The sequence below is a fragment of the Bombus pascuorum genome, chromosome 4 (genome assembly GCF_905332965.1).
Source record: "Bombus pascuorum chromosome 4, iyBomPasc1.1, whole genome shotgun sequence".
Lineage (NCBI taxonomy): Eukaryota > Metazoa > Arthropoda > Insecta > Hymenoptera > Apidae > Bombus > Bombus pascuorum.
Genome location: NC_083491.1, coordinates 10,219,914 through 10,237,870, shown reverse-complemented (window position 1 = coordinate 10,237,870; position 17,957 = coordinate 10,219,914). Strand labels below are relative to the sequence as shown.

The 17,957-nt window shown below is 34.1% G+C and overlaps 1 protein-coding gene across 1 annotated transcript in view; it reads right to left on the bottom strand.

Annotated features, from left to right (window-relative positions):
* Positions 1–17,957, bottom strand: part of LOC132905981 (autophagy-related protein 16-1) — a 602,908-nt gene that overhangs the window by 581,580 nt on the left and 3,371 nt on the right. The window contains exons 5-7 of the mRNA XM_060957792.1: positions 16,871–17,009; positions 14,569–14,674; positions 12,939–13,081 (exon numbers count right to left, since the gene is read on the bottom strand). Of these exons, the coding sequence (XP_060813775.1) occupies positions 12,939–13,081; positions 14,569–14,674; positions 16,871–17,009 (388 nt within the window). The remainder of the gene's footprint in view (positions 1–12,938; positions 13,082–14,568; positions 14,675–16,870; positions 17,010–17,957) is intronic.

Sequence of the window (17,957 nt, the reverse complement as noted above, 5' to 3'; positions counted from 1 at the left end):
GGAGAGGACGCAAGGGGACAATCAGTGGAATAGGACAGGCACTGGCGAGACGCACAAGTTGAAATGATGGTAGGAGATTAGCTGTGTAAAAGCGTCGGAAGAGAAAGGAAGATAGAGATGCAAGGAAAACGAAGGTTTTACATTTATCTGTGGCAAAGATCCATCAACTAATTCCATTAACTTAAGACTTGGGATTAACGAATAACGCGCACGAGGGTCTCGCAAAGACAGTAATTAAATATCCCACTGAGAGGGCGATTTCGTCACGTAGATAGATTCGAACAAGTTTCGAAAACTTCCTGTAACGCGATGTGAGGCATTAATTTACGAACGCAACTGTGAATTAGCGTCTAGGTTAAGATACATGTTGGAAGTTTATATGCGCGTAACAAATGAACCTCTCAGAAGCCAAACTGGATCAACTCCATTTCTTTATCGATCTCTTAATTTTATTAATATTCGATTCTTACGAAACAAAAGAGTATGAATCTTTGCTCCTTTGAATAGAAGACCTATGCCTTTTTCTTTCGATAAATACAATTTAAATATTGAAACTTTGTCCTTGTTGGTGAAAACCGTTCAGTTATTGAATTAAAATAACCGAAAAACGAAAAGGAAGATATACGAGAATATTTCAGTAATCGGGAATATTTTAGTTTTTAAATACGAAAATAGTTTTGCTTACAAAAGTGTAGAGGACAAAAGACTGAAAGCACAAAATTTTGTTCACAGCAGGTGAACTATTTATTCCTCCAAATAAAACACCGTATTTGAAAATAATTTCTTGGTTGAATATTTCATTGGAATAACACATAATTTGAATAGTTATTCAAAAAATATTCCATTCAAGCAGGAGCTTGATCCGTAGCGACACAAATCCGAATCCGTATTAAATTTATATTCAACAAACGACAACCTATAAAATATTCACAGGTACGAAATGATATTTCCAATCGATCACATATTCCCGCTAAAATTCCATCCGGTGAAATTAAAAGTCATCAATAATTATCGGGTATTACCATTCACTGCGCCACAATTATCGCAGTAATCAGACTGTTCGAGATACAATACCCAAGACCTGCAATAAGCCAAGCTCCAGATTTAATTAGCTCAGAATTCAGGAGTTTGGTCGGGTTGGAATCTCCCCGTTAAAAGTTCTCGACACTTTTAATTTAAATCCGGTTCATATTTGGGGCAAAGGGTGCAGAGAAATGTTCGCGAGCAAGGAAGAGAATAAGTCGGATGGCACTGCGAATAACATCATACAAACCGTGTCCCATTAATTAAATTCCTTCCAAGGAGTTTTGCAACCCTGTCGGGATGGATACCGCGAATGAACGTGGCTGGTTCGTTAGATTCGAATGGCTGCGATATCGAAAATAGTTTCGTGCTCAATTTACGTTTAAAGCATGCCATGGAATGTCGGCTTTGTGTCAGCTGTGGAACATCGACCATAGAAATTGAAGAAAGATATAGAATGAGCGAAAAGCACAAGAGAAAAGAAAGGATAGCAGTGAAGATAGACGAATTGGAATTACCAGACCCATATTGGTTTATGCGTGGTATGCATAATTTTCTCTATAGAAAAAAATCAGATAGATCTCTTTCGATCCATACATCAAATAATGCATAGAATGTAAACCTTAATCCTTGATCATTTAAAATTAGTTGGAATACATTTTTACCTTTATTTCTTCTTTGCTGATATATTTCGGAAATTTTGAAAAATTAAACAAGCCATTTTGGAGGAAATATCAGAATGTAATAATTCTGCAATAATGAAATAAATGAATTTTCAGAGAAAACAATTTCGAAGCCTGAATATCATGAGAAATATCAACAACGGCCAATGGACATCTGAAATAAATTTGTTTACAAATTTAGCTAGCATTGTGATTCAGTAAATGAAAACCATGAAACTTGATTATAATTTTATAGATCTATTTGTATGAAAGAGTGACTTTCTTAATTATTTTATTATTTGTCTATGAAATGAAGTAAGCTTATATTTTAATATTTATATGGATAATTATTTCCTGAAACAATAATTTCCAATTCCATTATGTTAATTGTGTCAGAAATACGGATATCCTTGCCTCAAACACGTAGGCTCATACAGTTACTATTCAGGTCCTCGTTATTAAAACGAGAACAATTCTGAGGACAAATGATTTTACATAACACAATACGGCTCAAATATATGTGAGATACGTTACAATATTTAAAATCCAAATCATTTTAGTTGAAAGTGTTTGAAAGTGATTCGTTTAATTTCGATATAAATTGAAGTTACTTCTCTACATAAAAGCTAATAAATTAATTCAAATAACTTCAGATTATTATTTCCTACTTTCATTTCAAGCAATCTTGCACTTTTCGTATGTCCGTCTTTATAAAAGTAATTTCAAAACTTGTTAATTTCACCATATACGTAGATCTACCATAGTAGAAACGAATCGAAGCTACACAGAGAAAACACGTAGTTCCCGTAGAAAAGAAACCCGGCGCATTCCGCGCCGTTCTTTTATAACGAAAAAAGCAATTCCTCCGGCGGATTACAGGTAACGTCGTTAAGTAAAAAATTTTCGCACGTTGTGTTATTTCGCGATTAATCTCACGCCAATCAAGAAGACGCCCGCAATCACTAGGAAGAGAACAAAGGGTCACGTTGCATGGGAAACAATGGCGTTGTAACGAGAAATGTCAAAGAACGTTCACCTCACTCTCTTGTCGTTCCTTTTCTGCGCGCGCGGTCGCGTAGTTTCGCAGAAAAACAGCACACGCCTTCCACATTGTCACGCGATGCGTAATAGCACACGCACGGTGTCGGTTCGAGAATAATGGATACAATAAATGCACAGTGTGCCTGCTCGAAAAGAGACGAGGCCCGTTGACTGAAGTCAAAAGTGTAAAAGCTTGCGCTTTCCAGCCGATTTCACCCTTTCGCTTTTAGCTGCAAATACAGAAGACCTACATACACGGTTCGGAGCACGTTTTAACTTGCAACTCGAGCCACGCGTACGTGGTCAGAGCACACGAGTACCAAGCATTCGAAGAATGGTGACTTGAATTGAAGTTAAATCCGATTTAGATCGGAGGTAGTCATTGTGCTATATCTATAATCTCTTCTAAAGCTCTGAACACCGTAATTGGAGCGTGTCTAAGAAACTCCTCTTCCCCTTTCGTTCTCATCTCCTCTTTTTTCTTCCGTTTCGTCCCTCCTGCTTCCCCTCCTTTCTTCCTGTCAACCGTTCATTCAATTCTTTTCTGTATGCTTACGCTCCGACAGAAATGGATGGAATTAAATAGCGAGAAAGGTTTGGTCGCTGAATGATCCTCTAATAAAGTACCAGCCAGATCTAATTAAATTATTAAACGATTCCGATGAGATAAAGAAAATGGTTTCCAGTTATGTACGCTTCAATCGAATTATATTTTACTTTGTAATTGGTAATTATCGATCAACGTCGGCAACACCGACAAAATTATCTCTTTTGATTTTTCAATTATACCCGATGTCGTTGTTGTTCTGTTCGTGCGTAAAAACCCTCCGGTGCATAAATATTTAAACAAGCCGTAGTTTAATTCCTTTATATGAGGCTAGTATTTAAGGATAAAATAATTTTCTGTTGTTGACCGAAAACATGTTAATTAAGGGAAATGTCATTATAAAAAGGAGAAAATATTTGAAATACAGATCATGATAAATAAATGCATGAAACAACGATAAGTGTATTTTGCATTTGCTAATAAAAGATCAATCCAATATTCTGGACTGATTGAACTCGTGATATGCGCTAATAACATTATACTGAATTTATTGACGAACGACTGTGTACAATCAATTGCACGTTATTCGACTGTAGAATAATTAAGAACTAAATTTAAAATATAAAAATTGTAATATTTATTTTCAAATATTTGTAAAAAAAAATACAGCAGTAACACGTTCGTTGTTGGACTTCTATCGATAAACTGTTATACATCAGACAAGAGTAACGAAAGTCAGACGAACTAAGAATTCGAAATAAAGATTTCAAACAATGTCAACCTCCATGACAAGCACGACTCGAAAAGACGACAAAACTCTCGCAAATCTTATTTTAAGAACACCTAAACTCTTTTTAGACTTTACCTAACGTGATATAAACGATGAAAGAACCAGTTGAAGTCTAACTTAACACTTCGTTATCTTAACGATGAAAACGAGTTGTCGTCTTTAAATCTCGTTATGATTAATATCGACTGACATCTGAAATTCTAATGTGCATAGCAGCTCGATCGCAAAACATGCAACTGGCAATCATGGAGGCAAATTGCAAGCGTTCACAGTTCTCCATTAACGCTATTCAAGACATGTCTGAAGCAGGGCATTAATTTCTAATTAACGGCTAACTGATATAGGACATGACCTCTCTCTCTCTCCCTCTTTCTCTCTCTCTCTTTCTCTCTGTATGTATATGTCCATCAGTGATACCGGTTCCGTTTCTGTGTTAGTGTTGAATTCCGTATGCACTGCCCGTTATTTAGGCATATGCTTTTATGAATCTTCCGGCGAAGTTCATGTTTCTCTGCATCACGCTGCGTTAAAACATGAAAGAAAGGAAGACACCGGCGCTGCTTTTGAAAGTGGCGTAAATACTAATTACTTTCGTAGTCGTGGTTATGCGACTGAGGTCGAGGACATCAATCGAGGTACGTACCGAGGACACAGAGAAGAAACGAATGAAAAAAGTGAAACTACGGTAGAAAGAACTGGTTTCTGCCTTTTCACGCTATAATATATATATACCTATAAAAGATGTTACAAAAAAGTGGGCGATATTTGTAAGATATGATTCTAGATAATAAAGAAAGTTTGTGTATAAAGATGTCAGTCGAAAAATGTTAGCAGGTGTCGTGGTAATACTTATGAACGTGTATATATCTCACCGCAAGTTCCACCAAGATTCTTATAGAAACCTAACATCCGTTTCGTAAACCAAGGATTCACTCCGTCTCTTTCTCTACTCCCATTCGAGACATAGTTAGCTGGCCAAATATCTACAGGTTGTTCATTGTCCCGCGTGTGTTGTTCACTACAAACGTGCTGATTTCGTTAGGCGTGTCCCTGGCCAACGGCCAGAACATTTACACCATTCCACGACAGAGAATCTGCAAAAGTTTCCGATTCTGTCGTTTCCAAGTGTTGCGCGGAAACACAAACGGTTCCTAAATTGGAATTGGAAATAGACAACGCGGTATACTGATTTACACAAAATGGAGTTTAATAAGTAGCATGAGAACAGAATGTGAAATATTTCTATTGTGAGCAGAATGGAAGTAATATTTATGAACGAGTGAACAGGAGTATTTTATAAATGAATAATAATTGCAATATATTTGTTATAAAATAAAAATTGTCATCCAACCAGAAATTTGTAGCTTTACGAAGAAATCTTATATGGATGAAAAATTCCTATGCGACTAAAGGAAAGTAGAGAAGTCCTTCCATGATAAAAGAAAATATTTCGAATATTTTCCTATACATATAACTTTGGGAGATTCAAATGCAACAGAAAATTGTTTATGGACTTTCGTATATCAAACTCAAAATATTCTCTATTAGTAGGAAATTGCGAAGCGTTAATTTGTGAGCATACAAAGGAAAAAAAAAATAACGAGAAATACGCAAATTATTAAAATTCCAAATAATTTATAAAAGCTATAAAAGAGCCAAACATTTGCCATTTCCATTTCATTTAAAATAAAAATATCTGAAATTTACCATAATTTAACAACATATTTCAAGAAAATTCGACAAAGATTTATTATAATTAGAACGAAAATGAACGTAAAATTTAAATCCTTTCCTCGTTGAAAACGTTGTACGATGTCCCAAAAAAATTTTGCTAGTGTACACGTAGAATATATATGTATTTGAAAACATACTCGCGTTGAATTCAGATCTCGTGTTTCGTCCTGCGTGAACTAAATATGCTGTCACTGGCTAAATATAAAAAATATAAAGAGGAAAGTAAAAGGGAAAAATGGTGTGGCATGTAAGGCCAAAGAAAACTGACGTGAGCAAGGGTGCTAATTTTCGTTCCTGCTTAACTGCATAACTCGACACGTACACGTACAATGAATACTATTCATAATATATGTGGTTTATATGCGCTCAATAATGAGACAGGAAATAGGAAGAACCTGACTTTCACAAACTATAACGAATACCGATTGTCAGTGCATTCACCTCAAGTACGATGGTAAAATGATAATTTTATATTATAAAACAAAATTCTTGTACCAAATGAAACACGCAGCAAAACTAAACATCAAACATTTCTTAATGATGACATATTTGAATCAATTTTTTATTTCTATTTTTTTTTTTTTATTTGACCATCAATTGGTTCCTGCAATTTAGCATCAATTGCATCATCTTCTAATATATTGTAATATCGAAAAAGATTATGTAACAATTTCCTAACATGGAAGTATAACAAGCAATTCAGTATTTCATTGCAAACGCAGTCATTGTTCATTTATCATGTGCGACGAAAATAACAAAAAACAAAAACTTAAACATACAAATTAATACATAAAAGTTTGCTGTACAAATTATCATCGTCCTTTCTGAATTTCTTAACTATTTGCCAAAAATATCTAATACTATATTATTCCGAAATAATTCAGAATATATATTTCACAATAAAAATATCGAAGAATAATAAATTGTTTTAAACGAACTGAAACTGAAAATCCAATGTACATATATCGAAAAACGAACACCTTAAAGCGAGCAACTGGTGCCGAACATTTTTCCAGCCTTTCATAAATGGAATTGCTAGATAAACGAGGCAGAAGGTAAACGTTAATTCCGCTAGAAATTTGCAATCATCTAGAAATAAATCAATAAAAGATGGGAGGCAACGTCTGGCCACATGGATTCTCCGCATGTACCGTTGGGATTTAATAGGTATTACGTGCAATCCGGCCTTAATTCGATAAAACTGATAGCCACCCGCTCCTTGTAGCCCCATCGATGAGCAACGGAAAATAAAAATGCCAGGAGGAAACAACGAGAAATGGTTCGTTCTCTTCAACACGCGGCGCAAGGACACCGCAAAGCCAGTGTTTAGATTAATTTCCTGTACTTCTTTTTTTTCTCCCTCCGTGATATTCCCGCAGCGTACCTGACATTCCTACCTATATCCACCTATTCCTATTAGGGATGTAAATGCGGTAATTTTGCAAGGTAATTACTGAGCTCGGCTTGAAAGTAATGCCTTTGAACGAAGGGGACTACCATCGTGGTACCCAGTGCCCACCGTGTTACCCTGAAATTACTGGATGACGCCTGAGAGCACCTTCGTGTTTCCTGAATTAACGCTTCAGCTTTAGTCGAACCGGTTTACCCATCTTTTTTCTTCTTTTTCTTTTCGACTTGAATATGAACATTTGTCTAATTTCCATCTACCTCTCTAAAATCATTTTTACCTTTTCATCCTGAAGATTAAGAGAAATGAAGTTATTCCATTACTTCACCTGTCATCTGTATTATTCAGAACTCATTACTCTTGTTAAGCTGTTAAAATTTAGTTAAACATACAATGTAAATGCTAAATAATTAGCATAATCTTTCAGCTAAAAATTTATTATTGCATGCAACATTTCTGTTATTCTTTGAAACATGAGAAGGTATTATATTATAGAAATGCACATTATAGTTTCATAAATGTCACAGAATGTCAGTAATAATATTTTTATAGAAACAAGTGATCCAATTTTATCTAATTTTGTTAAATATCACGTCATATTCTCTTATTCCTGGTACAATAAGTCGTCTTTAGATTTATAGCTTCAAAGATGCAGTGTAAGATCATTACATATAGAAAAGAAAGAAATAATAATTCTTCTATTGAAAAATATTCTCCAAGTAATTACAAGGGTATTACGCAAAAAGTAGCGAATAGCAAAATCATTGCAGCACATAATACAATCAAACAGACAAAATAAATGCTTCCGAGATTCAATGATTGTAATTTTGCATCGATGGAAGTGAACAGTACTTTCAGCAGCTCTCACAACGTGAAGATCTCTATTTTACTCTTTTCTTTGATATCTAATGACCTTGCGTTATGATTCATTAAAATTTTCTAAATGACAGCCACTGCACCGATATTGGAAAAAAGAGGCACAACGTGTTATTTAAGAAAATTGAAGTAACTTTTCTGATACATTTCCGGAGAAAAAAGTTTATTATCAGCGTATTATAACATCTTAACGCTATGCAACTTCCAAAACGAATACTTCCTTGGTATCTCTAAAGATAGAAGGGAAAATATTTCAAGTGCACGACGTTATAGCTTCACTTTGTACAAGGATATATTTTATATCGGCGATCAGAGGCTAGCAACGATCAAACAAAAAACTCATGTGTTCCAGCCAAAAGGAAATCGAAACATAAAGCAGCAATCAACGAGCCAAGCCTCGTTAGAACTTAGTCATCAGTTAATTGCGGAAGTGTATAGGCAAGTAGTAAAGTATGCCTGTCTTTCGGTTCGTATTAGATACGTGCCTTAAATACCATATTTAAGTAGGATAAAACTCAATAGTGAAGTACATCTCGAATAATTAAAACCAATTGTATAGGAGCATGTTCGATGGCATTACTTATTAACTTGATTAGTCTTAATCATTTGTCTGCATCTATATTTTATACTTGCTTCCTGTATACGCTTCTTCCTAACAGCATAAATGAAGAACTTAAAATTCGTATGTCGTTATTTTACAGAATTATAAGAAAAATCACCCACATTTAGTGAGAACTATAAATTAAAACCTCTCGTCAAAGACTATTTGGAAGAAGATAAAATCCAGAATTATATTATAAAACAGAGGATTTATATTTAATATAGCAGAATTTTATACGCATATAGAATTTTATTCAATTTGCTTTATATATATAATACATTTTATAGTGAGGTATAAAATGTATTACTCTGTACAGTAAAGTAGAATTATATTATAAAGTTTGATGGAATCCATATTTAATATAGTAAAATTTCTCATAGGTGTTAAATTTCTTTTATCGAAGAAAACAGATTACTCTATAAATTGGTATATTCCATTGCATCACTAGTAATAATCAAAACGAGAAAAAGCTCTTTCGTTTATTAAAAATAATTCACACATTAACACACGAATAAGCAATCTATCTAAACGTACCACTCAATTTTTCACAATGCATGATTTAGGTACAAATGCTTTTATAGTTAGTAGCGATTTGACAATTAAAGGATATTCGTGTTATTGTTACGTGGCTGTTATTTACAATCGTGAACAAAGAACGGGACATGAAAAGGAACGCGAGAGCTTGCACCTCTATTGGAGAAAAGTGTAGAAGGTATGGCGATTTCACAATGGTGAACGACCAGGAAATCACTGAGGGCTTCGCCAGAGAATCGATACCGTGTCGGGACGTGAGAAATCCAAACGACTGGCGCCCTACTGCCGCGAAATTGAGTCCATTATCGCTCTGACCAGGTACCCTCCAATACCATCGATATTCGTTTAACGCATCGTTTCCCTGCCAGGAGGGTGACAAACAAGGGTCCTAGCGAGAAATATAAAATTTAGGAAGCGAGGTCAGCGACCAAAAAAAGGAAGAGACCATCCAAACCGCCATGAAGATCGGAATAGAGAGGGAAAGAAAGAAATGGATGATAACCCATGGCTTTCAATTCTACAGCTACTGTGAGAAACTCTTTTTCTTTCTTTCTCCATTTCCATCTCTCTTTCCCTTGTTAGAAAAAGCACTGTGAGCAAATAGAAAGAAAAAAACTGAGAGAAAAGTAAAGGTACTTCTATGATTAAGGGAAAAACTTTATTCATGAATTCCATCGCATCTATTATACCCGCTCGAATAAAATCTATCCGCGAATGATCCTGCGTCTTACAGCAGCGATTCGTTCCTAGAGAAAATACTGAAATTCCGTAATTGCGCCTGCTTTTTCCAACTACTTTTTCACCGACTGACTCTGAATAATCGATGTGAAAGTAAATGTTATGTGTACGCATTTCCTGAACGCGTCGCATCGCCGAGACGAGAAACGGAATAAAAGGAACTATAATTTACAGAACGAGAGGCGTACTTACATATGCCTTGATACGAGTCAACTTCACCGAGAATAGCAGTAAGAAACATTGGTTCGCTACGTAAGGAAATTGATCAAGGGTTCCTGTTCCGAGAATAACGTCTGAGAAACATTGTAGACCGTTGGAGACGAAGTAGAGGAGAATAAACATCAAGCGGTCAGTTCTCGCACCTTTCATCGTGAATAGCCGAGAGTGGCTTGGCTACGCCTCGAATCCCTCACAGTTCGCGTGTTTTCTCGTAAGTTTACGCGCCATTGGCCGCCAATCTTTAGAATGAAACTGCCGCTGCTGAGTGGATTCTCAACGCGACTTGCTTCAAGAACAAGACGCCAGGAAAAAATGCGTCGGGTGAACAGTGAAAAAAGGGGGCTTGAAGGGAAGAGAAACGAGAGGAAGACCTCCGGGCGGATGAAATACCCGTATATAACAGTCACGATCCGAGGGCGACGAATAATCACATTTAACATGTCCAACGATACGCGAACAATACACCGACCGTCCTTCATACAGATATATTACACATTGTATTCCATCGGCAACGCCACAGCTATAAACGGCGATATTACCGCATAGCAAGCAGCCTGAAACCTTACAATGCATTTTAGAAACGCACTATGAAGTATGTCATGGAATTGTAAAGTCACGCTATCGTCCAATCTACCTTTCGTAGATACTCTCGCGCTTGTTACACGCTTACATACTGTCGACGACTAAGTCCTCCGTATGATTGTTCAACACAGACAAATTCGATTCTTTGCTTAAAGCGTTATCCTAGTAAAGAAACGATAGGTTGTGTAAAAGTTCTACGTTCTTGTGAAAATAATTTGCTAGATAGATAAGTACTTGTCCATGTTTGTTGTACGTACTATAATGTTTCTGAATTTGTGCTAATTCCTTTCAGACTACTTTTACATATCTTTATAGATACATAGTTATTTATAACTTTGTATTGAAACAAATCATAACTTCGATTTATTTATTTTGAGATATAGTACCTCGTATGATAATTGGAAATACTAGGAAGCTTTTGAAGAAAGAATATTTTAGCTTAGAATAAGAATAATATATGCGTTTCTTACGTCATTTTACAATTTATATCGACTCAATCATTCCGATAAGAATATCGTACAAGTAAATATTTTGCCTACAATAACACGTTAACCGGTACCATTTCTGGTATCATACTCCTCCAAGTATGGAAAATAAGAGGACATCAAAGTGTGATAAAAACCTTGAACAATAACACAGCAGTCTCCACGCTAAATCTTTTTCTCCATCTGAAACCAGCTTATAAACATCATGATAGTCATCAGGAGTTATTCTACGACATCACTGTAGACACGCAATCTTCACGATTTCATCAAAATAACAACATATAATAGCAAAAATACAATTGCATATATGGTATCCGAGTCTAAAAGCAATTGATGCTTTTCATAAAAACTACGTATCTACGTGCTCAACATACGTTACGCATGTCTTTCATCTCAACGCAAGGAGCTCCACCGAACATGTAAAAAACAAAAATCATTCAACTGATGACTTCTTTCCTTTTAACGAGATCTGGCGAAGCAAGCACAAATAGGAAGATAGTACACGCGAGGAAGATAATCACAAAACTTTCAGTTCCTTACCAATATGAAGAGTCGGTAGGGAACGAAACTAGGACAAACTTTAGATGAGAGAATATCGACATCATCGACGAAAGGAGACAGTATTATTCTTTTGTGAAAGATTATGGAAGCATCCAAGAAGTGTAGCCTATTTCAAGGAGACAAGGGTGGCGTTCAAGATCCTTCGAATGATTTCACAGAACGATTCTGTTGGAATAGTTTTTGCGAATCGTCATTAGCTTTACGATCTCTCGACAGCAGATTTACATGAAACGCGGCATAATAGGTCGTCCAGAAAGGTGACGATAAATTTCATATTCTAGTGCTGGCAGATTCACAGACCATCTCGCCTTGGAATAGCTCTGTAATTTAATGCGCGTTTTGCTAAGCATCTGTTTATACACTTCCTAGGACACACTACGGAGCCAATCATATTTTCATAAGGAGAACATAGGAACGTCTCATTATCGTGCTTTCTTGGCCATTTACTCCTTTTTCATGGAAATCTTTCTTTATTCCTCAATGTAGCGTGATATATATACAACGATAAATAAAAATAAGGTCTGCTGTTTTAACATGTCTGCATTGTCATAATAATTCGGTAATAATTTATGTGCTTTTACGTGATTTTGTGTGATCATTCGTCTTTCGCGATATGTTAATTTGTAATTAAAATCTGTCGTACTATGAAACGATATTGACAATCGATTAATGCGATAAACATTTTGCAATGATAATATTATTGATAGGTATAAGCATTTTATATTCCGCGAACGAGACACCACGCATTATTATTACAGATATAAATATACAGCGGAGAATATCAAATTCAATTTACTTTAGATTGTAATATAAACATTTGAAATATAATAATTCAAAGTAGAAGAAATAGATTTTTAATTTTAATATTGCAGAAAAAAAATTGAAAATTACGAACGAACGTTTCTCTATTTATATTTTCACCATTCTACTTCTGAAATTATTCATTACCCGACTTCGAATAAATTATATTTAAATGATATTCAAACACATATATAAACATGATCTATGTAGCATACGCTATTTGGATACAAAAATTGCCACATGGAAAAGAACGAAGTACATCAACGATTGCTCGATGAGTAAAATATAAGCTACATATTTTTACAAGATCAGCTGCATGCAAACTTTTCCACTTACCTTTAGCCGGAAGTCACTGACGGTCCACACCCGGCTGGCGTAGTCGTTCGACGCTGCAAGCATCAGCGTTCCCGTAGAATCGAAATCGACGCACATCACTCCAGCGTTGCTGCCAATAAGTACTCCTTTACTCTCTGAAATACCTGAAACGTAAAATTTATCATAAATCTACATTTGAAACGAATACAGCTTCACAATACAGCTAATTTGAATTATTTGTAATTTATTGCTTCTACATCGATTGTTTCTGGTACCATTCGTTCTCCTATCTGCTATTAATCTCTTCTCAAATCATATCTTTTGCTTCCTAACCGATCGAATCAATCAAACTACGAAATTCAATGGAAACAGTGATGGTCATTGAGTGGGATAAAAGAAACGAAGAAAATCGAAATGAATTAAAAATGAAAGATAAAGCGGTATAGAAATGTGGAGAGAAGCAGAAGTCGAAGATTACGAGAGAAGCCGTCGAAGTGACGGGCTAAGCGGATATAACCCGAACAATAAGGACGGATGTTTCATCCAATTTGCAACATGGCGCGGAGATTACATTTAAGCACGTTATAGCACGTGTGATCGTTCGACCATAGCAGGGAAAACGTTTCTAGCGGCGGACAGGACTTTAATAAACGCCTGGTTGTAGCTCGGCCATCCACTAACGCATCGCAAGTAACCTGTTGATTCGTTAACATACTTCATTCAGACAGTGAAGAGAAAAGAACCTTTGGAGAACATGTCGCGATACGCTTCGCCTTGCGCGTCATCTCCTGTTCCTATTCGCGTGGCACCTGTCTATTTTTGCTTACTCTTCTAATAGTTAGACCTTCTTATTATAATAACCGTCAATAAACTTGATGATAAAGCACGATAGAACTCGTCACAGAGTAAAACTGGTATGTAATAGCTGCATATAAATGTCATTCTAAAATGTTTTTGAAATTTTCTAATAAAATTAATTATTATAATAGCGTGTGGCGAACACTGATTACATCCTACAGTTGGCTCTTTGTTGTGTGAAAGGGAAATCTCCAAAGCACGTATTCATGAACAAAAGATGGTAACAAAGTTTTAATTGGCCTATTATAGCAAGTTTTAATGAAATTTTAAAGTGGCTTTCGTATCGCTTGATTGGCCTGCGTAGCCTCGTTAAAGTAAGGAAATTTGATAGATATTAAGGTGATGCTAAATTACTGTGACAGAATCGTACAACAGCAGGCATTATGATTGATTATTTAAATTTTCAAAGTTTCCGATTTCACATTGGCTTCGAGAGCGGTTAATGCAATGAGGCATCCCTACTGTTTGACATTACCGCGTTTAATTCTGGACTCTTGTGACGTTCAACGAATCCGAGCGATAAACCCAGTGAGACTTGTGACTGAAACGAGAGTGGTGTAATAATTTACGCGATCTATTGCAGCTCGTTACAAATTTGAATAATAGCGGGACCACTAAATAGATTATACACATGGGGATCTCGATGCTTGGACGCAATATTTGCGTAGCAGGAGCCGTTCAAAGAATCGTTTACCTTGATTAATCGCTCGTTTATCTGTGACGCGCGTACCGTGACGAACATTTAAATAATAGACGACCGTTCTAATAGTACGATTTTGTTTCACTTAATCACCTTTTGAGATATTCCAAAGCTTCACCTTCCTGTCAGCTCCACCGGTGGCAAGCATCCTCTCGGCGGGAGACCATTTTACGGCATAAACTTCTCCGTCGTGTGCAGTCTGTAAGGGTTATTAAACACTTGACGTATAAATTTTGAAAACTTTTAGGTGCATGCATGAGGCAGTAATTAATAATAACAAGCGTATCGGATTGTAATTATGTTGTCAACTTGGATTACAACAAAGTGTTTAAAGTACAAATTTGTTTCGAGAAGATCATTATCGTTTAATATTTCATAAAACCCTGTGTAAAACCTTATTTACATTACCCAAACCGTTTACTAAATCGCGAGGACTTTAAAATTTATAAGACTGCTACGCTTTATAAGAAACTTCTATCTAAAGCAGTTATTAGTACATAAAATACACTCTTTTTTTCTTTTGAAAATGCTGAAGAAACGGCGGAAATACTTAAAAATATTGAACATGTGAAAACTAACAAAACTAATATTATTTAACTATAAATTTCATTACCATTGTTTTCATTAATAGAAATTTTTCTATCATTAATAGCAATGCCCAATGAATGTAATATTCGATAAACAGGTCATAGAATATGAAAAAATTTAAAATATAATCCTACTAATAGCAAAATGCATTACATTTATAAATATCAAAATAAATGTATAACAGATTTCATGCATAAATTGCGCATTCTATCAATTTCATTGTGTATAAATATAATAATATATTCCACGTAAAATGATTTAGTATTGTAAATATGTAACTAAATACAACACATTACACTTCGATGCTATTTATATAATAGACAGCCCATACTCGTTAAAACTAAATGCAAAATGGTTCAAAAATTCATACAATTTTTATTAGAATAGATTGTATTGATAAACTATCATTTGCGAATTACACTGTGTGTTCTCATTTAAAATCGTAGTATAAATGGTATTAAAGTAAAGCATATAGATACATTACAAAACAGTTTTAATATCCACATCATTTTTCCCCTTTTAAATAATATAATAATTCAAATTGTAGTTTTTACTGTACTATATACTAAAACTTTGATATATTTTTAAATGGAGAACAAACATACTTAACTAACTTAAATAACATGACATTGTAATATATTTAACCTGTCTATACTATAAATAATACATATTTCTTACATATACCCGAATAGAATATAACAAAAAATAGACTTTACGTTATTGTAAACACCGCTAAAATACATAATCGTATAATAACACGTACATTAATATTCTAGTAACATAACATGCATAAATGAGAAATACAAGATCTATAAACAGTAATAATATATGTATTCAATAACTAAGTATATTCCCATTAAGTAGCTTATTGTTCTAGACACAAGGAACTAACTTATACCAATCGATATTATCCTGATACCTAATTTTAGTAAATATAGTGATCGATATTCTTTCTATGAAATCACATTGTTATATAGAGAAAACTTATTAACACTGTCAGAATAACTATTTGTAAAAGATCCATATAAATACGTATATCTGCTCTACCTATTTTTGAAAGAAACTAGGCCTTTTAACAGCTAATCTGCTTATAAAAAGTAATAAAAATAGTGTATTTATTTTTCGTTGATTTGTAGATACATAATATGTGGATAAATTATATCTATATAAGACATGTAAATTCATCAAACGAAAACGAATGTTGCATATGCACGTCAATATGACAATATTTTCTAATTCAAAAGTGGTATGCAATTAATGCCAATTTAGTTTCTTTTTTAAGAAAAGAAAAAAACAATTTCTTTTGAATAAAAAATTTCTAAATCTTGATTTGCAAAGAATAAATGATATAAGTTTGTAGTATGAATAATTCTTCTCTCTATAAAAATATATATATTTACATATACATATATATATATATATATATAAATATATGTCATATCTTTTTAAAAAATACTTTAAGCATTCGATTTATAAATGTACCACGTATTCAAATCATTGCTGATGCATTACGTGGTTCTAATTCTTTTTCAATAATCTAATAATGTTTAATTGGACATTTAAAATCATTGTATGATTATTAATAATATTAATGCAGGAGTAACATGAAAACAGAATGCTCGTGTAATTGTTCGTGACATAAATTTTGCAGATATCAAGCATCGAGTTTGCATCCAACAACTTTCTTATTTTGTCATACAAAACATGCATTTTCGTGTTACAACGAATTAATAAACATTTGTACTAGAATTTCCACAGTAATAGCGTAATATAAAGTATTTCATAAATTAAAGTTTTGTCAACGTACAAACGTGACGGATACTTTTGTTGGGACCGCAGTAGGAAGACCAGAGATTCCTTCTTTTAAACTGGATCTATCGGGACTAACAGGTCGTGTGTCACGAGCCGCATCTTCCAACTCTTTCTGCATCTTTGCTTGTCTTTTTCTGAAAAAATATATACGCATGCCCAAGATTTAATAATGATTCAATAACTATTAAAAATAAAATATTCTTGCATATAAATACCCAAAGATATCGGAAAGTTGCCCTTTCTCTTTGATCACTGTATTGTTATGTTTCATGCAAGGTAAACCAATTAGTAAAACCAACGTTTCGCTGTTGTTATTTCTTCATATTAACAATAAATCTCCCAATTAATTGTTATTTTAAACCTTTATCTCATTATTTTTATTATTTACATTTGTTATATTTATTTGTATTTAATAATCATTAGGTTTACGTATTTATTTAGTAAAACGTATGTTTCAGCATAATTGCTCTTTTTTCATTCTCTTCATTTATTTTAAATTCACTCTCTCACTTTACTTTTTTATATTAATTCGTATTATAATAATACATATATAATAACCATCAACATAAAAGCAAAAACAAACGAAAAGTATGAACATATGCGAACGTATGATATGATCAGCTTCCTTTAACAAACGACCCAAAGCTGTATTGAGCTATAAGCATAATTTTTGTCACGTCACTTGCACAAACTTACCCAAATTTTGATATGGTTTGCATCAAAAAGGCTGTCGGACTGGAAAAACTCTCACTGAAAATAAAATGTCAAGCATTGTGAAGTGCTAATGTAATTGCTACAATGATGGTATCTTGACGTATCCCTTCATTCTCTCGCTCTGTGAAAGGTTTAATATTTTGCATACTATCTTAAATGATTTGTAAATATTTGTAACTGACTCAAATGTTAGTTTTAATAAAATCTCATAATTTTTAATTAAACATATTAAAATGTACTGTATCAAGAAAATATAATCAATTATTCAAACATAATCTACATTAAATTCAAGAAATTGACATATAGTGTACAATAATGTATCAAAAAACAATTCAAAATATCCAAAGTCAAAAGAGATATGTATTTTT